The sequence below is a fragment of the Mytilus galloprovincialis genome, chromosome 9 (genome assembly GCF_965363235.1).
Source record: "Mytilus galloprovincialis chromosome 9, xbMytGall1.hap1.1, whole genome shotgun sequence".
In the NCBI taxonomy this organism is placed as follows: domain Eukaryota; kingdom Metazoa; phylum Mollusca; class Bivalvia; order Mytilida; family Mytilidae; genus Mytilus; species Mytilus galloprovincialis.
Window position 1 is genome coordinate 28,418,926 of NC_134846.1, and position 27,320 is coordinate 28,446,245.

A 27,320-nucleotide genomic window follows, 5' to 3' on the forward strand; every position below is an offset into this window, starting at 1 on the left:
TGTCATACTTTAACTGATACGATCGAATACTTTAACCCTAACTGTTATTTTGCACTTAGGTTAGGGTTAGAGTTAGGGTAATAGTAAGAATGTATTGAATGTGTCATCTAGCGCTGTAGACTGTGTTGATGTCCCTTCTAGCTTCGTAGGCCGACAAGTTTAGTATTTTCAAAGTATGGTTAAATATCTAAACTTGTTAAATTTGAAACGAATTCAAGAATGTAAGTATTTGATGAAATTTTCGAAATCTGAAAAAAAAAAAGCAAAAAGTTAGAATACTTATATTTCAATACTTTGATAAAAAAAAATCCCGGTCAAAAAACTATAATTTGAAAACATTTTTAATTTTGAATTTTGAGTGTAACACGGATCGTTCGAGTGCATTTAATAATAAAAAATCAAATCAAATATATTTTATTGTCAATTAAAGACGCCCATTACAGGCAGAATAATCACAAGTTAAATTTGGTACAATGATTACAAAATGATTACAATTATTTGAGTACAATTAAATCAATGATTACAACGAAGAGAAAAGAAAGACACACTAATGTATATTTATAAAATGTATCATGTTTCAACTTTGACAAATACAGTGATCCTAAAAAATATAGGAAACTTAATCTAAATATTCTGGGTTTTCCCCTGGTGCTTTTATGATCCTACAATAAGAAACTGTACAAATATCTAAATTATGCCTCTGTCTTTTTACAGTAAAATATATAAACTCACTAAGTTTCTAATAGTTGTTTTCGAACAACATTTAAATTATTAATTAAATTGCTCACTTGATTAAAAATGTGACTATCTTCATTGGACATTAGCCAAATAAATTGTGATTGATAATCTAAATTGTGAAAGTTTTTGTAACCTTTAACTATGTTGGAAATAATGGAAACTCTCTCACTTTCCAAAGATGAACATTTAAGTAAAAAATGGAGTTCATCTTCCACTTTACAAAGATTACAAGTTCTATCCATTGCCTGAAGTCCCCTGTATCTACCTCTCTCTATTTCTAAATCATGATTACTAATTCTGAATTTTGTCATCTGAATTCTCAGATTCCTATTACCTATAGCCAAATAAGGTTCAAAATATATATTTCTCTTAAAAAGTCTGTATGTTCTAAGTTTATTTCCAAATGACATATTTTTTCTGTCATTGTTTAAAGATGAATACCACAACTTATTATACTTTAATTTAAGTTTGTTTAAAATAAATCTTTTCAAGTTTGATTTCATATTAAAAACTTGTGATAAATCTATGTCTAAGTATTTTGCTAGTGAACTTATAGAATTAAACCAACTTTTCTTACTATGGTTTGATAAGGATTTTGATACAAGGAGAGCTTCAGACAATAATTGGTCCTCTGTATCTTAAACGTGATAAGTATGAAAACATATTAACTATAACTTCAATAAATAAAGGATATCTCCCTAGCTCACATATCACTGCCATATTTGTGCTTCTCTTTCCTACTCCCAGTGAAAATTTACAGATTTTTAAATGAACTGATTCAGTTTGCAGTTCTTTACATAATTTTTAAAAATAACAATCTCCTTTTTAATATGACATCATATATTGAAAATGTTTGAATTAGGATTTAAATTGGATTTCAAATCGGGCACTTGCAGAACAAAATCCTCCTCTGTTACTTAAAATGATTGTTCTGTAGATTTACGACATTAGCAACTGCGAGAAACTTGCAACAGTACTGCGACAACGTTTGAGAATACAAATTACGACATACTAGTATCGTATGCATGTCGTATATTTACGATAAATGATTACGATACGACATGTTGTATCGTATATTTAGTGAATACGGGGCCAGGTCTAGACCTTGTATTGATCTTGTTAAATTTAAACAGCTGAAGTTTTATTAAATAATAGGTGAGTCATTAATGCAATGATTTTTCATCCAGTACATATCTCGGGGGAAAAAATGTTTTGTGGCATATTAATGAATCACTTGGTCTTTCCATCCATAAATTGTGTTAGTTCATTTTGTTTACATGTTTCTATGGCAAATCATACTTTGTAAAATAGCTTCCTGATTTCCTGTTTGGTTAATTTGTTGGCAAAAAGGGAGAGATAATAATGCAAACATCAATAATTGTCCTTTTTATACCACCTGCAAACACCATACTTGAATATTTCATCTAATCAGTTTTGATTTGGATATATCAGTTTCACACAACTTACCACAAAAAGAAGATCCCCCCCCCCCTTTTTGTACAGTGATGCTTCTCGAACTAGTACTGTTTATGAAATCTATATACTTAATCTTCTTGATGTATGCTGACTGATACTTTAGTCTGGGAGAATTGTAATTGGCTTTGACCTACCTTTCAGTAATTTATGAGTTTTCATATATATGTGTAGTGGTTCTATTCTTTTTATGTAAGTAGTTTTTTTATGCTCCATACTGATCGTGAAGAATGTGGAGGGTTAAACAAACTTGTAAGCAAGTATTGACCAAGTCATCATATGTAGATATTCATATTTTACCATAATTTGGATTTGAATTTTATAGGAATTATTGTACTTTGAAGAAATTTTCTAAATGTAGTTTGTATTAATTTTTGACAGATTATTTTCTTTTCTTTTTCAGTGCATTATATAAAGCAACATACCTTGGCAATGTAGATCTTGGACCAGTAAGTTTTTGTCAGTTGAAATGATTTTTTTTTATCTTGTGCAATATAAGGGCATACAATACAGGGGAGATAAAAACATTGCTAAATTGATATGTTATTTTTTTGGAGATGTCAAACTAATTAATCGCTTGGAAACAATGCATTGATCCCTATCTTTTTAAATGATATTTGGCATGATTACATATGAAGATCATGTATACCAATTTTTATGAACAAATCACTAATAGATATTTTTTAAAATAAAATAAACATACCACAAATAAATGCTGTTTTTTTTATCTGAAATTATAAGTTAATGAAAATGATTTTTTTTTTTGTTTTTATCTTCTGAGTAAATGTCTAATATTTTGACCTAGTTTATTTCTTAAAGTAAAACATGGAGGTGTATATTTTATTATATATTTGAATTGACTGGGTGAAAAATTGCTTGAACGTTGGTAAAAGCATGACTGTGCAACAAAAACTGTATTGCATGCCCTTAATGGATAAAAAATAATGTAAAATGTTGTGTTCTATTCTAATTGTGACAAGTTTTATGTTAAATTAAAACATCTCTAGTGCAACTGTATTAAACATATATGGTAGAATATGTGTAAAGTCATATGGTTTATTAAGTTGTTGTTATATAAATTCAAATTCTTATATACATGTATGTGTATGTAAAAGTGTTTTCTGTATCTAAGAGATTGACTGGTATTAGGAATAATTCCTTGGTATTAGATTCTTTGAATTGGTTTTCAAGACAAGCAAAAGTTTCAAGCACATAGAGTAAGAGCTATGTTTCACTTTAGAAATCCATGCTGCTAGGAGAAAGGAAAGATCAAGGGAATAAATTCACAGTTCTATAATATATGTAATCATAGAAAACTCAGAAAATGACTGGTTTTATTGACAAAAATAATATCCTTACAGTTAGATATATTTCTTCAGAATCATTTATTTGTTTTGTTTCAATTTTCATAGATTGAGCAAAATTAGTATTTTCATTGGGTTTGTTGAAATTTGTACTTCATTGAACATTTTGAAAATTGTTGGTTTACCATTACCTACAGAATAAACTAATATCTCACAAGTAATGATGAAAGTTTATTCTAATTATAGGATGGCAGAGTAAACAGAATAGAAGATGGAGTAGATTTAGTGCTTAGAAATCACAAACAAGAAATTGTAAATATACTTTTATTGTTCACCAATGAATAACACAATAGTTTTTAATACTCCATCCTGACTTTTTAGTTCAGCCATTTGCAACAATTTTTTTACCATATTTTGTCATGAAATTTTATTGTGCTCTTCAGTTAAGCATCTGATATCTCATATGTCATGTGTACCAATTTAAAACTTTTTTAAGGTATTTTCATTATTTGCTCACTTTCATAGTTGCTGCCATTATAGTCACAAGTTTTATCTTAGTCAGTGACAGTTATTTTTATTTTTACTTTACTCATGTCAGTACCTTAGCTGGTATGCAGAGTACAAATGGTGCAGATGTTAGGTCTTTTAAACAGCCTTCATCAATGATTGAAATCTGTAGGGTATTTTAAATTTTCTATAAACAGCTTATTGATGATTTTAAAATAGCCATGATTAAATGCATATTGATGAAATGTAAGAAAGAGGTTTGTCTAATTTAAACTGTTGTGTGGCATAAATTATCAAAGATCAAATTGTAGAGCTTGTTATTGCTTATATAGTCAAAGCTGTATTTAGTGATTATACTGTGAAAAAGGTACATTCAACAGAGGCCAGTAGTATCAGATAATGGTAGACTTTAGCTTTTTGGTATTTAATGCTTACTAACGATTAAAATGTAAATATTTCAGGAAGTTTTGATTGATTTGAGGGAGAAGGATGTCATTGTAAGTGATGCTACCAACAACAACAAGGTAGGGTTAAGCTTTCTCATTTCTTTTATATAAGAAAACTGTTCCATAAAATTAAATCTGTTCTATAGCATTTATGGGCAAAGATGCATGAAATGCAATCAACACCCTATGGTACTGACTTGATATCTAAATCTTCCAGGGGTGATCACTACCTTTTTGATGCATAAAGTATAGTGCATTGATGATAACATTCTATTCATCCCATGAACAATTCAAGAAATGTATTGATGTAATATATGTATGCTCAGATATTCAAGGCACAACATGATGTTACAATTGTCAAGAAAATTACATAACTTTTGCAAGGTGCAGATATCTAATATCTGTTCTAAAAAATATAAATGATCTCATTTGTAAAGTCATCTTTAAAAATCTTCCTTTGTTCAGAATTGTTTTGAATTAACTACAACCAGAGTTTTATACAACATAATATTCAATTTTATTTCCCGCTGAAAAATTAGAGCAATCTTTACCATTCAGTGCTTTCATACAAAACCCCAAATATACATAGAATAAAGTGCCATCAAATCTAACTTGAGGAAAACTTAAAATCATGATTTTAAAATTCCTGTAGAGGTTTGCATTGATATGGGAGATAACTCTGCAAAAAAGGCAAAAATATCAATAAAAATTGATTCAAAATTATAACTTTACCTCTTCTATTCAACAGAATGTATTGGTTCTTGATATTTAATTCATCTTTAGAGTATACCAAACAACTCTTAAGGTGTTTCATATCTTTTACCAAGCTACAACCTAGATTTCATAATTCATTAGTTGACCATTTATTAAGTTGTTCAGCATGTCAAGGTAAAGAATCTCAAATTGAATAAAACTAATAAAAAATATATTCTTCTTTTTGTGGTTATAATTGCTTTAAACAAGGTAGAAGCTGAACAAATATAATTTACAGATAACAACAATACCAAATATTCACATTATTTTTTTCAAAAATGGTCACTAAGTCATAAATGTGCAATTTCTTTAATGAAAAATGTGCCCCAAAAAAACAACATAATACTTCGGTTTTGTACATTTCATGAGCAGAAAATTAAATGATATAGTCAAATACGAACTAATAACCCCATCAAAGTATCATAGTTTACATGAATATTAAGAAAATCAACCATAAACTGACCCCAAAAAAAAGACTACTTTTTGTGGAGTTAATTCCCTTTCCAGTGTTAATTTCATTAAGAAACTAAAAATACACAAAATTTTAGTTTCCTTCAGTTAGACTTTATGGGACCTTTTTCTGTGTATATTTGGGGCTTAATGATATAGATTAAAATTAAAACATTTTCTATTGTAATTAGTTTGAGGTTCAAACCTAGTTTGACTGGACTTATAAACTCTTTATTGAGTTATTGTCCTGCAATGGTACACAATGTATTTACCATTGTTTTTATGCCCCACCTAAGATAGTAGAGGGGCATTATGTTTTCTGGTCTGTGCCTCCGTTTGTTCCTTCATTCGTCCTTCCGTGTGTCAGTTTGCTTCAGGTTAAAGTTTTTGGTCAAGGTAGTTTTTGAAGAAGTTTAAGTCCAATCAACATGAAACTTAGTACACATGTTCCCCATGATATGATCTTTCTAATTTTAATGCCAAATTATAGTTTCGACCCCAATTTCATGGTCCACTGAACATAATAAATGATAGTGCGAAGTTCAGGTTAAAGTTTTTGGTCAAGGTAGTTTTTGATGAAGTTAAAGTTACATCAACTTGAAACTTAGTACACATGTTCCCTATGATATGATCTTTCTAATTTTAATTCCAAATTAAAGTTTTGACCCCAATTTCACGATAATGCGAGTGGGGCATCCGTGTACTATGGACACATTCTTGTTGTCGAGCCTGCAACTTTTGTTGCAGAAAGCTCGACATAGGGATAGTGATCCGGCGGCAGCGGCGTTAGCTCACTTCTTTAAAGCTTTATATTTTAGAAGGTGGAAGACCTGGATGCTTCATACTTTGTATATAGATGCTTCATGTTACAAAGTTTCCGTCAGTCACATGTCCAATGTCCTTGACCTCATTTTCATGGTTCAGTGACCACTTGAAAAAAAAGTTCAAATTTTTTGTAATATTGAATTCTCTCTTATTATAAGTAATAGGATAACTATATTTGATATGTGCGTACCTTGCAAGGTCCTCATGTCTGTCAGACAGTTTTCACTTGACCTCGACCTCATTTCATGGATCAGTGAACAAGGTTAAGTTTTGGTGGTCAAGTCCATATCTCAGATACTATAAGCAATAGGGCTAGTATATTCCGTGTATGGAAGGACTGTAAGGTGTACATGTCCAACTGGCAGGTGTCATCTGAAATTGACCTCATTTTCATGGTTCAGTGGTTATAGTTAAATTTTTGTGTTTTGGTCTGTTTTTCTCATACTATATGCAATAGTTATACTATATTTGTTGTATGGAATGATTGTAAGGTATACATATCTAGCGGGCAGATGTCATGTGACCTTGACCTCATTTTCATGGTTCAGTGGTCAAAGTTAAGTTTTTGAATTTTGATCTTTTTATCTAATACTATATGCCATAGGTCAACTATATTTGGTGTATGGAAATATTTTATGATCTTTATGTCAGTCGCGCAGGTTTTATTTGAGTGTGACCTCATTTTCACGGTTCATTGCACAGTGTTAAGTTTTTGTGTTTTGGTCTATTTTTCTTAAACTATAAGTGATGGGTCAACTATATATGTTTTCAAGGTTCATTGGTCTTTGTTTAGTTATCTTGGTTAATGTTAAGTTTATGTGACAGTTGTTATAAAGCTTAGCTTTATACTTAGGACTATCAACATAATATCAATGATTAGTATAGAAGGCGAGACATTTCAGCGTGTGCACTCTTGTTTTACATATTTTGCAAATTAAAATTTTTATGCCTCTCTTTCCCTGGAAATGTGTGTATGGCTTATACATCACCAGGATTTACTTCTACCTTAAATTCTTTATTTTTACATTTTATGGATCTCATGCCTACATTTCTTGTATTAGGATATTTATTAAAAAAGTTGTTTATTTTTTTTTTATTTTAGTTAATGCTCTTGGTACATAAAATATATGCAAATAGGGAGCCATTGAAACTTTGTTCTTTAACTTTTCTCATTTTTTCGATAGGTTATTTTACGCCAAACCTATACAGAAATTTCCGCCTGTGGAAGAAGAACTGATTTGATGAAATACTTTGGATACATTGCAGGGTAAGAGTAAACAATGCAGAAAAAAATATTTAAACTGTATATTAAACATATTGTAATTTAATGAATAAATGTGCTACAATGAATCAAAAGAGTTGTGGGGTGTAATTCAATGAGACAGCAACTAAACAACAGAAGAAAAGAACATCCACAGGTTAATGTCTTCAACAATAGACAGGGGTCTATGCAGTATGGCAAGCTGTAATTCACCTAGATTTTTAAATGTGTTAGATATATTTAAGAAAGATTTGATTTGCCATCAGTACCAAATTCAACAAAAAACATTAATATTCTGTAAATTTAGAAATTATTGTGTGCACTTATTATATCGTACCCAACCACGTCACATTGATAAATGCCTGGCAATAACTTCTAAATTTATAGTTTAACAAAAGACAATCACTGATAGATTCCTGCCTTTTGAACAGGCACATAAATAAATGGTATGTTTTTCTTAATCCAACCATCCAAGATTTTCATCTTGATCAGTGGAATAACAAAAGGTAAATAAAATCATCACACAAGAAAAGTAATGTATTATAGATAAACTAAAGACTCAAAGAACCAAGCAAATTATTTCACTTATCTGTTGCCCGCCCTGAATTAATCTGTCATATTTTGCCTTTTTCTCTTGTGTCTGGTGAAGTTGTGTAATGATAGGTTGAATGTTGAACTATATTACAGTGACTTGACTGTAAGTGTTGCTATCCACCAATTGCAACTTATTCAAAATTCTGACCAAATTGCAATTTGTTTTATAAAATCAAATTGTTCAACTGGTTAGAAATTTGAACTAACTGCTGTAGAAAACCACACTCAAGTAGTGAAAGTGCAAGGTGATAAAATAAAACATACTTACAATCCTATAAGACTTTAACTCCACTTTAATGATGTTGTGACATAAACAGTTTATCAGTTTGTATAGGTATATTATAGTCATTTCTATGCTGAAGGAACTGTTATTATTTTGAATTGCTATAAAAATGTCCAAACTAAGCTTTCATATAGTTTTTCTTTCTAAAAGTATTCTATATTCATAAGAATCAGACATTATGTGAATTAAAACATTTCATATTCAGTAAAATATGTGTAAAATTGCAATATGTTTGTAGGAAGTGTCCATGGGGAGATAATCATTTCTTCTTTCAAAAAGTCTTTATTCAAAAGAATAATATTTTAGGTTATCTCCCCATGGAAACTTATCAAGAGCATATTGTTATTTCACACAAATTTTACTGAATATATGATGTTTTATGTAAAATGATATCTTATTCTTATGAATATAGAATACTTTTAGAAAGAAAAACTATATGAAAGCTTAGTTTGGACATTTTTATAACAATTCAAAATAATGACAGTTCCTTCACCATGGAAATGACTATAATATACCTATACAAACTGATAGACTAATTTTACTTCCATTTGTTGTATTTTGTCACAACATCATTAAAGTGGAGTTAAAGTCTTATAGGATTGTAAGTATGTTTTATTATATCACCTTGCACTTTCAAATTTTGGCTGAACAATTTGTTCAATATTTTGACCAGTTGAACAATTTGGTTTAATAAAACAAATTGCAATTTGGTCAAAATTTTGAATGAGTTGCAATTGCTGAATAGCAACACTAACAGTCAAGTCACTGTAAACATATGAAAATGTGTGTCTGTATAGACATAAAATTGAGAATGGAAACAGTTAACTGACATGCCAGCTCCAGACTTCAATTAAACTGATTGAAAGATTATGTCTTCATCATATAAACATCAGGCACAATCCTTCCTGTTAGGGGTCTAGTATCATACCATCATAACATTTATGAGAAGAACATAACCCGTGTCATGCCAACAACTGGTTTTTAAATAAATGTGTTTAGTTCCGATGCAAAGACCCTATAAGTGAATCAATATTAACGCCAAAATATGCAATCTTTAATGACCTGACAACAGTATTGTAACTATATCCCTTCTTACAGTGCTTATCCAGTGACCTTTGGGGTATCACAATAGCAATGGCCAAAACAGTTTACCAAATTGCAGTTAGATTTCTTCTCCAACTAACTGATCAACTGGTAAAATGTTTTTAGCAGATTGCTAAAGTGAAATGTTGTTAGTATGAAGTGAGTGCTGTGAAATCAAAAGTAATACTTACCATCCAGATCCAGTTAGTTGATATCTTTGTCATTTGTTTCAAACACAAAAATGACTTACTATAGTATGAGTCACTGAATAAGAAGGTCTAATTTTGACATGGAAACTTCTATCATAAATAGATTTTATAAATAAAAAGTTCAAACCATTGTTTTGTAGATGTATATTTTATAGCTTTGTCTTCTAAGACAAAGTTATTGTGTAATTATGATTCGTATAATATTTTCTATACAAATTACTGATCTGCTGGCATTAAAGGGAAATAATTTTTATTGAGTTATTGTACACTAAAAAATTAATCAATGATACCTGGCTTCTGATTTTGCCTACAATTTTTTTCAAAATTTTAATCATCTTAAAAATAAATTTCATTGTTTCTTTTCAAAACAGAGGATAAAAGTTTAATAATCATAAAAGTAATGTTACAAACAAATTAAATGAGGAAAGTTGATATTTGTCAGACAAAAATTGTGACAACATTTTGCTGATTTTCAGTAATGTAAATTATTTCCCTTTAATGGTAGCAGATAAGTAATTGCTTTAGAAAAAAAAAAATCCAAATTACAATTATGCACTAACTTGTTGTTGGAAAACGGAGCTATTAATTATAGACTTACAAAACAATGTTTTCAACTATTTATTTATAAAATCTATTTATGATAGAAGTTTCCATGTCAAAATTAGACCTTCTTATTCAGTGACACATATTATAGTAAGTCATTTTTGTGTTTGAAACAAATGACAAAGATATCAACTAACTGGATCTGGATGGTAAGTATTACTTTTGATTTTACAGCACTCACATCATACTAACAACATTTCATTTGAGCAATCTGCTAAAATATTTTACCAGTTGATCAGTTAGTTGGAGAAGAAATCTAACTGCAATTTGGTAAACTGTTTGAGCCATTGCTATTGTGATACCCCAAAGGTCACTGGATAAGCACAGTAATAAGTCTATTTAAAGGTTTTGTTAGCTTCTGAGGTGAATACTGACATTTTTGTGCTTTATAAAGAATAATTCCATAAAAAATTGGATGTGAAATACCTGAACGTATAAGAAGTCTGCATGTTGAGCTATATTTACAAATGATGTCCTTATACCGATGATAAAATTTAGCAAATGTTTTTGACTAGTTTGTGATATCGAAAACCCTGGTGTAATAATTTTTCAGTTATACACAAATTTATCTCGTTAAAATCTAAAACATTGTCACATACACAACACAACACTAATTAATTATTTTATAATGTTTTCAGAGAGACAACATGCAGTTTAGCTCGTAACTTTCTGTGTCATGTGTTCGAAGCAAGAACTGAAGATCAGGTATTATAAAGTCAACAGATTTAATTCATAATAATCATCCTTAAAGTTTAAATGTAACTTCACACCAGAAATTGAAAAAAATAAATATCTAATATCTAGTATTAGGACACTTTTCTAGGTGCTACCATTATCTTTGTAAAATGGTCTTTTGAATTAAACCCTTCAAACACTAGATTGTGGTAACCTTTTATATTTTTAACAATATATCTGTTATAATAGTTTCAATAATATTTTATGAAGGTACAAGAAACCTATTCTTAAATTTCATCAAAAACTCAAACTGGTTTCTTGTACCTTCATAAAGTGTTATTGTTACTGTGTACCATAATCATCTTTGACATCATCAATCTTTGCTTCTTCCTTTTCATTTCTTTTTAATTTATAGCTCCTAAATTTTCCAAAAATGTTTTCTCTTAATGCAAGCTCATAGTATATTTATTGTATATATTCATATTGTATTTTGAAAAAGACCTCATAAGTATGATTTACCTGTGACATTCATTTTGCAATAATTTATCCCAAAAATATATGTTTATATTTGTTATGATAGTTCTAAAAGATTTTTTTTGGTTCCAGGCCAAATTGATTCTATGCACATTAGGTATGTATTAAGTAGACTAGGCTATGCTGTTCTTATCAATTTAAATTGTTATCAGTCTCTGCAAAATGATATTTTTTATTGTTAGATACTATGACAAGAAAAATGGTGTATTTTACTTAGTTAGTTCTTCCTTTAATCATGGTAGCATAAGAGTCATTTCACATACCATAATTGATTTGTCTGAAACTGATTAGATTCTCTGTCAATTGATCTAATGTATGCTGTTTAAATCTTTTAAAATTATGATATTCTACAGTGTTTTGCTTAATTTTCCATTTAGCAGAAACATTATAAAGTGAAAATTTAACCTGCCAATTTAATCATTTAATCATGAATAGAACAAAAATGAAAAAAAAACAATCAATGTACTATTCAAGTTTTGTTTGAGTATGGGAATAACAAGTTTGAATATAAACCCTGGGTTTTAAGATTTCTTTGGTAATTTCTGTTTGTTTGTTATTGAAATAGGTAAACATTTGATCTGATAAAAATTTCAAATTACAATTTGAAAGAAATTGTTATGCAAATTTAGTGACCTACTAGCATAAAAACTTATTTATAACAATTGATTTTCTCTACTGAAAAATTCCTAGCTTTAGAAAGAAGGATGCAATGCAACAATTTCCAATAGTTCTAAGTTTTAAATGTTTTATGCTTACTTGTTGTTTATAAGAATATATTCAAACAATTTTCAAAATCCAAATGCAAATGCATGATAAGTATTTCTAGTCATTTCTTCTTTGTGATTTCTATAGATACTTTCATTGATATGTCATCTAATCAAAGAGTGGTCTGACTTATGGATGTAAGAAACAAGGTACAAATAAATATGTCATGGCTTACACCTTTATTAGCTTGGTTTGTCTCTTCCTGATCTATTGTCTAGAGTTGAACATGGTAAACTACTGTCACCTTAATTTACACCCTTCCAAAGTCTTTAAATTACTCCTAGTAGCCACTAATTTGTGAAATTATCTACTCCTACAGTTTTCAACCCAGATCGCTGAAGCTTCACAGAATGATTCCATACATATTGAAGTTATGCACTTGCTACTCTGCATGCATTATTAATTGTTTAAGGGGGCTCCTGGGTATAAATCAAATTTTTTTTCTAATATAGGATTTCGCTATATTTTTTTATAAATGAACTTTATCATATACTTAAATGAAAAATGAAATAAAAAAATGGGGTCACCATTAAATTAAGCCCACAATCTGCCGCGGGAAGAAGCATACATTTCTGTTAATGTCTTTTTTTTCTGTTGAGCTAATAGGAGAAATAGAGGTAATATCGAAATAAAAAAATAACCTAATTACAGAAATAGCTTAAATTTTACAATTATTTAGTTTATGTACAGCTTATTTGAAAACAATAATAAAAAATATAGGTCACCGATGAGTTAAAAAAGATATTTCAAATTTAATGCCAAAAAATAGCATTTTTGCACCAAAGGGAGATAATTTGGAGCTTTTTCAATGATATAAACATTTTAAAAGTCATCTGGAGCCAAACAGAATCGTTTTTTTTAGGTTGATTTTTGTACCATATAATAAAGTAATAACTAATAGTGTAATAAATAAAATTTGTAATGAAAAAATAAAGGTTTAATTTTTTGCTGAAATTTTTGTACCCAAGAGCCACCTTAATATCAATTATTGTGGAAATTGTGTGAAATGGGGAACAGCGAATTTAAATGATCTTAAGAATTACAATATTATTCAGGGATTTTATGCTGACATTGTTAAAACCATCAAATTAAATATTCTTAGAAAATGGAAGTTTTTGTCAAGCAAAGAAAATTTGTACCCCCGAAAATAAATTAATCCACAGAAATTTGTGATTGTATGAGGATTTTTTTCTTATTTTTAACATAAGAACTCTTAATCAAACTATGTGCAGCTAACACCAAAGTTTTCAATCTATTTTTATCAAACTTTACTGAAACATTATGCACATATTGAAGTTGTGCACCTGCTACTACGGATTTTTTTTTCACCCCAATATTTGTACACTTTTATGACCACCTACTATAACATTATATTTTCCAATTTATGTTAACACATGGCTGATTTCATAATAAGAAATATATAATAAATTTACACAATCACTTGATCTTGTTTCATTGGTGGAAATTAAAACTTTGATCATGTATACTGAATTTTCTTTACACATTGTTTTTATAAAAACCCTTTTGCTGCATCTTTATTTGCAAAGACTGATTTCCAATGTTTTTAAGAAACTTAATAATTTTAAAGGTAAATTTCAAAGAAAAGCAGAATGTCTTGGTGACAATTTTTTTTATAAGATTTTGCATACAACTGGGAACAAGAGTAAAATGCATTTTATGTCAAAATTGTTGCAAATGAGACAAATAAAAAAAAATACTATCCAACAGGGTCTAATTGACTAAAATATATATGTCATGTTTTGTAAAGGACTTCAAAAGTGATGTCATATGCTCTGATAGGAACATATGTAACTTCAACATGAATGAATTCTAATTCAATGTGTACGCAATGTGGTTTCTGGTCTTCCTACATCTTGGATTTAGAAGTAGCAGATAACAGTTGGTCTTGATCTTTTGATTAAATTAAATGGGCAAATTTTGAGAGTAGTATGTAATTCATGTGTAAGATTTTTGATAAAAAGATAGAAAATTATGTGTTTTATCATATTTACTGATGTAATTTCTAAAATCACCATATTTGTGTTTGATTCATTTTTTTCAAACTTTGTTAAATAAGGGGAGATAAATCAGATATAGTGATTTTTTAAAAGAAAGTGTTGTGAATTTACCTAATTTATATATATTGCAAGAAAACAAGTTCTGTTACCCCATTTTTTTCTTTTTTGTATCTGAAAGCATGTTTTAAGAGTTATCTTCTCATGTTTTATCTTAAAATTCTATCATGTAGTTTTCTTTGGAAATTGGAAATTTGATTTTCCATCCATAATCTATACAAAATCTAACAATTTTGCACATCCTGTAGCATGATAAAAAGTTGGGTGACCCATACTTTTTATTATATTTTTTGAAAAAAGCATAATGAAAAACTTCATTTTGACAAATTATTAAAAAAATCTATGGATTTTAATTAAGGCGCCCGCCCCAGCCATCTTAATCATTTAAAAATAATTTTTGGAACGCTTTGATGATGGGAGTTTTAACAATCTTGACTGGCTATATGGCTATAAATATACTGTCTGTGGACGGCTTTGAAGAGTTGTCATCCTCATATTTCGATGTGACAGTCTCAAATGAAGTATTACTGGTGAATCAAAGCAATACTGTTATTCTTATTTCAATTCAAGACTGTAAATTCAGAAATTATTGCGTGCATTTATTATTGTGATTTTGTCATTTTAGACTAAAATGCGATTTATGTTTTTGCAATATTGAGAAAAATCCTGTTAAATTCATATAAAAAAATTCATAATGCAAGTTTAAATTATTGCGATTGTAACCCTGTCGCATTATTTGCAATAAAAATAATTTCCCAATAATTTCCCAATTTACAGTACTTGTTAAATGGTCAACTGTAATACTGAAAGATTACAGAAACATCAACTTCAATTGCACAACATTTTTTCCAATTACTCCCATCATCAATTGTGGGAATATAGGGTAGACATTATCATATTGGTGTATCATGTTATAATGTACTAGAATTTTGCATAAAAATGTTTGCTCACATCAAAATATATCTCTTACTGTATAATGACTCTTTAGTGTTTTTTTTTTACAGCTCAAGGATTTGAAAGAACCCACCTGTTGTTGTGACAACAGTAGTATATACTTTTAGAAGAACAACCTAGCTGACAGTAGTGTGATGTTGAAAGACAATACATACATTTTATGTACCTGCCACCATTTTACCTGATGTTGTAGTCAGTGCAATATCTGCCAACATTTAACTTGGTGCAAATGTGTCCCATCCATACACATTTTTTTCCCATTTGCATAAGGTAAAGAAATGAATCAAAACTAACTGTTAGTTAAATTTTACTTGGCTGGCCAAATTAGCATGTACAAAAAAAGAATTTACAAAAATACTAAACTCCAAGGTCAGTTCAAAGTCACATAAACAGATTATGAGTAGCCTGATGGCTAAGAAGAATTGAAACAACTTTACGGATAATTTGTAAATCTTTTATAAGATGTAAAAGAATAAATTACACTTATCTGGTAAAAAATGGAAGTCTGATAGAAAGTAATTGAGCTTTGTAAAATCATTTAAACCAAAAAATATATTCTTTTGAGATAAATCTTGAACTGAAACTAACACTCAATTATATTTTTGTATACAATTGAAGTGTTTGGAGAGAAAGATTTTTTTTTATTAATTTGAAATTAGATTTCAGAGAGACTCAGATCATATAAATAGAAATGACTTTATAATCATTTAAGTTATACTTATTGTACAAATAGTAATACAGTTCTATACAGGTGTTGGCAGGTATTTCATATAAGATTTAGGATGGTTTTGTTTTAGTATGGAAGGAACATATAGTACTGTTAAAGTGTGTAACATTTTATATTTAACCTGGTTGTGAATAAGTTTTATTACATTCCATTTTTTAACTAGAACAAATATTGTGTCAAAGAATTGAATGGGATTTTTAGTAATTATTTTAATGAATAGATATGCAAACTGTTTTTGTTTTTTTTCTGTTTCATGAAAACATATGTTGTTTGAGGTAAAGCAAGTGCAATCAAATACATAAAGTCACTGGCTGGCTAGCTAGCTTTCAGTTCTCTTCTCTACATTTTTGTGAGTACAAACATTAAGTGCAGTGAGAGTTACATTCTTTATATCCTATTCTTGTTATGAGCATGGAGGTGTTATAATTACTGAGTCTTATTACATAGTTACATAGTATTATTTCATGATGAATTCAAGAAATTGAAATCCATATTTATTTATTTATATTTACAAACATGTTTTCATCTTATCAACCAAACCATAAATCAGATTTCCAAACAAGCAATTATGATCACTTCTAACATCATGGTTTGATTGCTATGAATATATTGATCAAGTTATCTGTTTTATGTATGTAATTTTTTTTTAATAGGTATCTATATATTCTATTGGGGTATTTGGGTTTTTTCTTTCTCATTTCCTTTCAATATTATGTTATTGTATTATATTTCTGAATGATTATATTGAATTATTCTTGTTTTATTGTCATCACTTGTCTTCTGAAAACCTTTTTCCCTTTCAAAAAGAATTTGAATATTCTGAACCAAGTTTAACCAATTAATCACCCTTTGGGCATTATGAATATCATTATCAATACACTACTTTAAACTTCATTTCTCTAAATAAAATACTGTAAAACTTCATACATTTGAATTAAAATGGTACATGTAATGGGATATTGCATTTTCGTTAAGATAGTGTGTGACTAACCCCTCCAACTAGTCTTACTTTATTTACCAATTAGTTAATTATAACTCATTCTTGTCTAACCGCAGTAACTGACAAGTTAATATTAATTCCTTCTACTATTCTTATTGCAGTAAAACAAGATAATTTTAACTCCTTCTACTAGTCTTACTGTAGAAAATAAAGCTTTTATATTAACCCCTTCTACTAGTCTTTGATTTAGTAAGTAGCAAGTTAATATTAACTCCTTCTAGTCTTACTGTAGTAACTGACAAGTTAATATTAACTCCTTCTACTAGTCTTACTGTAGTAAAACAAGATAATTTTAACTCCTTCTACTTGTCTTGTTTTATAAACTAAAGCGTTAATATTAACCCCTTCTACAGGTCCCTACTGTAGTTACCATTTAGGTAATATTAACTACTCCCAGTAGTCTTACCTTAGTAGGAAGTTAATAGTAAACCCTCACACTAGTTCTACCGTAGTAACAAACAAGGTAATATAAACAGTACACAAATACTGAACTCTGAGGAAAGTCTCTAATCAAATGGTAAAATCAAAAGGTCAAACACATGAATTGAATGGACAACAACTGTCATATTCCTGACTTGGTGCAGGCATTCCCACTATTCTCACGTCAGTAGGAATGTAATATTAAACCCTCCTACTAGTGTTACTGTAGTTACTAATAAAGTTGACATTTGGTTTAAAAGAACTGAGCTGGGAATTAGTTCCACTAGTAATCTCCTTTTAAAACATGATGGATGGATGATTATATATATACTAAAGTAAAGATAAAAAAGAAGATGTGGTATGATTGCCAATGAGACAACTGTCCATAAGAGACCAAAATGGCACAGACATTAACAACTATAGGTCACCGTACAGCCTACAACAATGAGCAAAGCCCATACCGCACAGTCAGCTATAAAAGGCCCAGACATGACAATGTAAAACAATTCAAATGAGAAGACTAACAGCCTTATTTGTATAAAAAATGTACGAAAAACAAATCTGTAACACATAAACAAAAGACAACCACTGAATAACAGGCTCCTGACTTGGGACAGGCACTTACATAAATAATGTGGCAGGGTTAAACATGTTAACGGGATCCCAACCCTCCCTCTTTCCTGGGACAGTGGTATAACAGTACAACATAAGAACGAACTATCAAAATCAGTTGAAAGAGCCTTAACTGATCAGATGGACAAAAATACAAGTGGATGTAGCCGGGTACATGTACTAATAAAAAATCATGCATCTAAGACTAAACTATCAATCTGTACACATCCAACATACAATGGATTTAGTGTAAAGACGTCATAAACAGTCAGAGAAAAAACCTTGTGCAATGCCAAGTTACAGGTATCGACAGATTGTAGATTCATGAATGTGTATATGTATTTAACATACTAGTAATATTTTGTTTGCTTTTAATTTGCTGATAACAAAATCAATATTTATACCAATAAAAACAATATTCAATGATCTAATTACAGTGTTGAATTGGTAGCCTTTTAGAATAAGTTTATTTAAAGGAGCAATTAGTTGACAAGGATCATTTCTAAATTTCCGGGTACGGTTTACAACATTTCCGTAAAAATGAGGATGTGCTATCCTGTTAGAAATAAGTTTTCTACAGGTACAACCAAACTTCAAAACCAAATATTTATATCTATGGAAAAATTTAGTAAAGGTATTAAGTAATTTATGGTAACAATATCCCTGGTTTATTTAGAAAATTTAATTTTTGTATGTTTGATTTGAATTGAGTTCCCTTTGGTAAATTATATTTTTTTAAATCTACTCTCGTGTTTTATTACATGTCTTTTAAAATAAGTGTCAGAATTTGTGTAGGTCAGATAAAAATTTAATAGGTTCATTACTTTTAAAAGATATAGAGACATACAGTAGTTATATATATATGATTTTGTTTGTTCATTTAAATGATCTCTAAAAATTGAAGAACAAATAATTATTTGTTTGATCCTTTTAGAATGTGCAGAGATGATGTTTTTTTTTTTTTTTTTTTTTTTTTTTATCAAATTGACTTTGTTATATTAACTCATGACCGTGACTTTTGCTAGTTAGGAGAGGAAGACTATTTTCTGGGAACTTTTTGTTAGATCTGTTATATTTTACTGGGAAGGTTGTTTCTTTAAATATTATTTCCTTGTTTACATATATTTATGTATTGTTTATTTATATTTTTTTATACATTAAAATATATCCGTTTGTTTCCGTGTGGATTAGATTTAATGATTATGATTTTGATTTACAACCATGGAAAAAAGATCAGGATACATTGTTATAAAAGGAAATACATAGTGTGTTATAAAAAAATGAATTACAAATGGACAAAAACAACTACAATATCAAACTCTGTAAAGACATAATGTCCAGTCCTTTATAACAAATAGATAGTTGGTCCGAAAAGTCTTGTCATCCATACCCTTTCAACAAAAGAAATCAGGTATAAAGAATCGGTCATGTTTTCCCCCTAAAAATGTAGAAGGTTCCGAAGAGTCGATCATCCAAAGTCTGACAAAAAGAAGACATTCTGAGTCAATCATCAACATGTCAACAAATAAAAACTAGGTCAATCATTACAATGACAAGAATGAGAATTCAGTAGGTCCTTCACAAAAAAATAATCAAATGGCAAAATCAAAACCTAAAACACATCAAACAAATGGAAAACGACTTTCATATTCTTGACTTGGTACTATTAGTTACATAGTGTGCTAGTGACCTAATACGGTATATATGGGGTCAGTCCATATGGGGTGAGAGCGAAGCTCGAATCCCCATATGGAATTTACTGACCCCATATATACCGTATTACGTCACTAGCACACTATGTAACGAATTTATCTTATCGACTATCTTAACGTGTGAAATTAAGACTAGTGATTCTCAAAACGAGCAAGTCTTCAATACTGTTAGCGCTAAGAAAATACTTCCATTGATCCTACAAAAACAGATGCCAACAATAACGACTTGTAAGGTTTAAATGTGTTTTATGAATTTGTTTCAATCTTAATCATCAATTTCTTCGTCTGTTGGAACTTTTAAGATTTTTTTCTCAGTACCGTTTTGTTTTTTACAAAGGGACATAACACCATTACTAACCGTGTATGAAATAAGCCCCGCCCCCTTCTTACCTAATAAGGAATTTAAAGGGATGTAACTCCACTACTAACCGTGTATGAGATAAGCCCCGCCTCCCTACTAACCTAATATCAAATATACACGGTTTGCACGCGGACGCTTTTAACCAATCATATTCCTGGAAATGTATAGGAGGTAAGATAAAGGCATTTCCTTGTGTAGAAAATGTTGGATTAAATCTCTCATTTATATGACAGGGGGGGGGGGGGGGCAAGGGGTTTAACTGTTATGCTGTTATGGGGCAATTTAATTCTTTGTTATCTGTTATTTTGAAAATATATTTGCTGTTAGCTGTTATTGTCTTATTCTTTGTTAGCTGTTATTGGGCTTTTAGTTTTTTTGTTATCTGTTATTGTGAGAATGTATTTGCTGTTAACTGTTATTGAAAATTGGAATGTTAGCATTTTTTTTGAGTCAATATTCGGTATAAATTGAAGATCATTGGACATTGGAGTCTACCACTACTGATATGTTTGTCCCGTATTTAGAGAAGGATTCCATTAACATATACCCATCACATAAGTGAGGTCCAGGACAATTCAAGTATATCTTATGATTATCCTTTGTAATAAATTCAATTTTTTTTATGAATGTGTATTTAGAATTATCTTAATTTTTTGTATGAGAATAATGTTCCTTGTTTCCCCTACGAACATATTAAATTAAAACAATTCTTAATATGTCAAAAAGGAAAACATATGGCCAGGAATATCTGACAAGGATCTCAATTAAGGACTAGGTCCTAACTACCACTTAACCTTTTATATAATATGGTACATGGACTCAGCTCTGTGATTCTTTTCAAAGCAGAACCAAATGCATTGTACAATTGAAAGTTCCAACCATGTACTTGGGTCCGAAGCTGCACATAACTCATTACAAACAAAGTTTTATTTCATTTCAAGCCATTGTTTCCCTACTAAACTATATATTCTACTTACTAGTACACTTGGTACAATCAAAAATCTGATAAAAAATTGTTCAAATAAGGCCTTTGAAAATAGTGGAATAAATTGCTTTTGGAGTGTCAAAATTTGTTCGAAGTACTTGATAAATTGCATGCTTATAATTGGTGCTTTTGATTTTTCTACCCTATATACCACTTTGCCTCATAGTCTTATTAAGAAAAATTCACACACCTCATTAAATGGTCATTTAGAAAAAAGTCGGAATATTCAAACTCTTTTAGGTCATTTTTTTATTAGCAACAAAGGGAGCTTCAGACAATATATATAAACAATACACCAACGTTTCATGAGAATTGCTGAAAGCATTTTTGAGTTATTTTTGAAAACTAGAAAATACCACCTTTGTCTAATGAATAAAATCCCTGAACTCAATAACATAAAATCTAAAATTAATAAAAATCGAAAGGGAGTTTACAACAATAGATATAAACATTTCAGCAAAGTTTCATGAGAACAAACCAGTTGTATTGAATAAAAAATCATTACCCAGAAACTTAAAATCTAAAATCTATAAAAAAAAAAACAAACAAAAAGGGAGCTCTCGTCAATAGGTATGAACAATTTTCCAAAGTTTAATGCAAATTGGTTAAAGAGTTTTTTAGTTAATGTCCGACATGTTGACAACAGATGGACAACAGTATACCATAATACGTTCCGTAAACGAGCGTATAAAAAAATATTATAATATATTGAGTAGTAATTTAAAAACATTCTAGATACATAAATTAATACTAAAAACATAATAAAAAAAAAATGGAATGCATTACAAAGGATTATATCCGTAATAAGAAATACTGATTTGTCAAAGACCGAATTATTTTAATATATCATTTACTGTTATCTGTTTTTGTCCATTTTAATTCCTTGTTATCTGTTATGAGCCAAATCAATTTGCTGTTTTGCTGTTATTGGGACCCCCCTTGCCCCCCCCTCATGACAATCGCATAGAATTTCATTATATTGACAACAATGGTGAACAAACAGACATAATAGGTGAAAATAGGGGTACAGCCGTTATCTTAATCACTATAAAAACTAACAAATATGTCAACAAAAATTAACCATTGCACAAAAACACAATGAAGAGATGTTAGAGTACAGAACCACGCCATATTAACAAAGAAACACAAACAGATAATAGAAAATCAAAGATAAGAATACAAAAAATATCATAAACCATTCACACAGTGACGGTATGTATAAGCACAAAGCCACGTCATAGGTAACTAAAGAAACACAACCAGGCAAATTGACAAAGCATATTAGCAACAATGAAAGACAAGAATACAAACATTATCATAGAACAATAAAACAATGACGGGATGTAAAGAGCCATGTCAAATGGATACCATAAAAAAAATCAGATGTTTGATATATGGAAATAATAGATTTATTTATATATGTATATACAGAAAATGAGTTAATAGATTATGCCTGAAAAACAATCAGTAAGGATTAACAAAATAAAGGTTTTTTTGTTACATAACAGACAAAATATGAAAAATGTTTACAAGAAATGGTGTTCAAGTAAGGTTTAAATTTCGCTTGATAAATCTGTTATTAATCAATAATTTAGGTTACACTTATCAGTGATTGTCTTGAAACAGTTCACAAAAGCTAAACCCTCTTAACCCGAGCAAACCAACTTTTATACGCTCGTTTAATACATTGTGTATATCTATTGACATGAGCACTCTTTTTAGATTTTAGATTTTACGTTTCCAAATTACAGGGTTTTACTCATAAAAAAGAGGCGTTTTCCTACCACAAATAAAAAAGCAGTTCGCATGAAACTTTGGTGACCTGTTAATATCTATTGATGTAAGCTCCCTTTAGAATAAACTTTAGATTTTACATTTCCGAGTCATGGGGTTTTATTTTTTAAAAAAGGGGAGATTTTCCAGTTTTCGGACAATAACTCAAAAATGCTTTCACCAATGCTCATGAAACTTTGGTGAATTGTTTATATCTATTTATGTAAGTTCTCTTTTGATTTTCATAAATTTTAAATATGACATGATTGAGAAGTAATTGAACTTTATTCTTGTGACGGGCGTATCATGCGCTCATGGCGAAGCTGTTTATTTTAGTCTTTTCCCCATTGAATAATATTTTTTTTTTAAAATTTTAGTCATTTGAATACAGGAAGTTTATATATGTTATTAACAATGAATCCCCGTTTCGATAGACGAATTAAGTTGTTTTATTTGTTTATGATTAATAAAAAAAAACCACACATTTTCAATGTCCTTTTCGTAAAAATATAAAACTTGAATTGAACTAAAATACACATTACAACTTTTAATCTTCAGTGTTATATAATCATGATAATTGTTTTCAAAATCAATAAGCAATTAATAGAGGAGAAAAATAGTATACCTATGTTCCAACTAATAAATACCCCAAAACAACATTTTAGGAATTTTTATTTTATTGGCGACAATAAAAATCTTAGTTTCAAAGTCTATCTTTAAGTCTTGTGTTGTACACAGATTATTGATAAAGTTAAGATATAAAATGTAATGCTCCGTGCAAATTAAGGGACTTAATATAAACAAATCATATCTATTTCATTTTATTTACTAAAGAAAAAAATACCTATCCGTTTAAGGACATGTAGTTCATGCAATTGTCAGCAATAATGCTATATAGTTATCAAAAGTACCAGGATTATAATTTTATACGCCAGACGCGCGTTTCGTCTACACAAGACTCATCAGTGACGCTCAGATCAAAATAGTTAAAAAGCCAAACAAATACAAAGTTGAAGAGCATAAATGTTCTTTTTTGTCTACATCATACTTAAGGATAATTTAAAATGATTCAAACACCTTTTCCAATGTTTCCATGAGGATTTTCCTTATCCTCGATTACTAATGTCAGTACACAATTTTGTATTTTACAAACATTAAGTTATTGTTTCTCTCTCTTCGACACTCTGTCTGATATTCTTTACGGTTTCTTTTTATTACTTTGCTAAAGATACTTTATTCATAACCCTAAAGTTTAAAAAGAAAACAAGGAAAATATCTTTAGACTTCTAAAATAGGTTATTTGTAGAAGATTCCGATAAATATAATGACGGAATATCACGTCTAGAAAAACATACGTCATTGCCAATAAAATTCTAAATGAAATTACACGCCTGTATTCATATTTCACTTTTTTTCTAAATAAAACTCTCTTCCGACCATTGTCCTCTGAAATTTTATCTTCCAAACAATAAAAGCTAACAAGCAATCACAATAAGAACTGAAATTGTAAGATATCTCCTAGTTCTATTGTAGATCTTGTTGGACTTTTTGAAATGAAAGCTTTTAAAAAATTGTCAAGTCGTAATTTTGTTGAGTTGACATTTTCATTTAATTTGAATGATTACGGGAATCCTTAATAAATATACATGGCAATACTACAAGTTTAGCTCTAACAGTAAGCCGATTTTAATAAAGCATTTATTTCGTTTTGATGTCGGTCTAACATTACTGAATTCCCAGTCGGATTTTTTAAAAGTGAAAAAAAGCCATTTCCCGTCTTGTGCAAAAATAGACGAGGTTACACAAGTTTATTGCTTGACGTTTTCAAATAAAAAGGAACATGATTTTATCATTAATTTGTATTAAAACTAGCCAGATCAATTACTTTTACTTCTTCACGGTTATAAGTAGAGAATTCCAGACAATTGCATAGTATCTACTATTAAATAAGTCTTTTGAACATGTGCTTTATTCTGATCAAAATTTTGCGTAACATTGTTAATAGTACAGAAAAAATATAAAGGAAAGAAAACAGCACAAAGGTACAAGTAATGTTTCCTCAAAGACACCCACTAGTTGCTGCATTATTACATTTTTAATTATTTGTTATGTTTGGCAATGTACTCATTGAAGACTATATAATAAGTATTTGAAATTGGAGTTCAGTACATGTAGGAGTTCTCATAATAAAATTCCGATATCTTGTAATAGAAATCTAGATATTCAGTTTAGTACTAGGAGAATATTTGATTGTTTAAGATGATTACTTTAAAAGCCAAAAATAATAACTATTACTTGATTTTCCACTTATCATCAAAAGTTTTTTGAATGAATCAAAAAGAGGCAGAAATAATATCACTGAATTTATTTCACAATACATTTCCAAACATACCATTTGAGATGAAAGTATGTTCTTAATGCAAAAAACGAAGGAAGTGGTGTCGTAATCACAGGTAAATGATAATCACAGAACTGAAAATAAGTGATTGTGTTGTTTCAAACTTGGGATTAAAATCAAACGAGTATTCGACAATACTTTCATCGTCTTTAACAATTTTAAGACACCAACCGCTTGATAAGGTATACACGGAAAATATACAAAGTAGTCCTAGTGCACGCAAAAAGCACGGGAGCAACACCAGAGTTTGATTTTTAAATTCAAAGACGGACGACTATAAGTCTTTTACGGCAAAAAGAAGACCTAAAAGCAACAAAATCAAACCTTATAACGAGAATTATCAACCAATTTGGTGATAAAGGGAACAACCCAAAACATAAGCAAAATTGTTGTGAAATAAGTATTGGCAGTGTAAAAATCAGTTTGAATGTTGTTTCTTTCTCAAGAAATCATCTTGATGAGTGACAAAGTAATTGTATTGGAATGTGACCTTTATAAACATGTTTTTGTGTTATTGTCATTTTTTTTTTTGTTTTTTTTGTTTTTTTTTTTTTTCAGTTCTTTGATTATCATTGACCTGTTGGAATCAATTATGCTACTTTCATCTGGCCAATAGTTTTAATGAAGAGGAGGGTTATTCTTAAGTATATATTGGACAGTTAAAGGTGACATAATGGTTTCTTACATGTAAATGATGGTCCAAAAACTGAGTTTGGAACATATCAAAAGGCTCTCGACCAATGAAATTGTAGGTATTGATGTCTCTTAATTTTGAAGAAGGAATGTAAATCATGTTCTTAATAAGGGAATGATCCTGTATTTGGGTCTATGTACATTATACAGCGTTTCTATAAATGAGTTACAACTGCCCCAAAGCACATTTATCAGATTGAAAGGATTGATCACAGTGATTGAAACTGACTAAAAATTGAATTATGAAACATAAATAAATATGTTGAAGATTTATTACTGGTGCAGTACCTTTTAATATCTTTATGAATTCAAATTTATAAAAAAATAAAATTAAGCAATATCAAAGCATTGTCAAAAAATAAAGAATTTAAAAATAAAAATATAACCTTAATCTTCAGCTTTTACTGAACTAGCAATTGGGAAGAATAGGTCCGAGAACACAATTAATTCGTAGTGCATTTCTTTTAGAACATAAATGAAAATTAAAAAAATCCCACCTGCGCTTTCTCAATGAAATTTTTACAGTGTGTTGTACTACTTTTGGGACAAGTTATATCAAAATTATAGAAAACTTCATCGCCTCTAACTCAAAATATGGACAATTTTGTGTTTAGGGTGTCTTGAAATCTTTTGACAGCTTCCGAAGTGCTAATTTTTAACCTTTTTCAGCTGGACCAAATCACTACTTTCCTGTAAAATTCTGGACCCAAATTTTTTTACAGTGTAATTTCACCCCACTACTTACAATTTGAGGCATTAAACATGGAGAAATAAATTTGGAAGGGGTTTAAAAATTATTGGCAAGTAACCCACTGTTAACAATAGGGACTATATTCGTGAACAACGAAAATCAAGGGACGACAATTGTGGTCTCGGACCAATAGTCATTTCCAATATTCTGATAAAATAAAATAAAAAAACAATATAAATTTGATTTAAGTTTTGAATATATTTAAAACTGTCAGGCATTTTATTAGATTATTTCCCCAACAAAAGAAAATTATAGTATTTGATTTAAAAATTCAGACACCAAAATATTGGCTGTAAAATAAAATAAATTGTAACTCAAACATATTTATTAATTTTAAACGATAAATAAAAAGGGTA

At 29.4% G+C, this 27,320-nt stretch overlaps 1 protein-coding gene across 1 annotated transcript in view; it reads left to right on the forward strand.

The window, feature by feature from the left end:
* Nucleotides 1–19,470, forward strand: part of LOC143044746 (uncharacterized) — a 44,125-nt gene extending 24,655 nt beyond the window's left edge. The window contains exons 14-20 of the mRNA XM_076216873.1: nt 2,615–2,660; nt 3,762–3,827; nt 4,484–4,546; nt 7,681–7,763; nt 11,168–11,234; nt 11,811–11,835; nt 15,583–19,470. Of these exons, the coding sequence (XP_076072988.1) occupies nt 2,615–2,660; nt 3,762–3,827; nt 4,484–4,546; nt 7,681–7,763; nt 11,168–11,234; nt 11,811–11,835; nt 15,583–15,617 (385 nt within the window). The 3' untranslated portion in view covers nt 15,618–19,470. The remainder of the gene's footprint in view (nt 1–2,614; nt 2,661–3,761; nt 3,828–4,483; nt 4,547–7,680; nt 7,764–11,167; nt 11,235–11,810; nt 11,836–15,582) is intronic.
* Nucleotides 19,471–27,320: the final 7,850 nt, after the last annotated feature.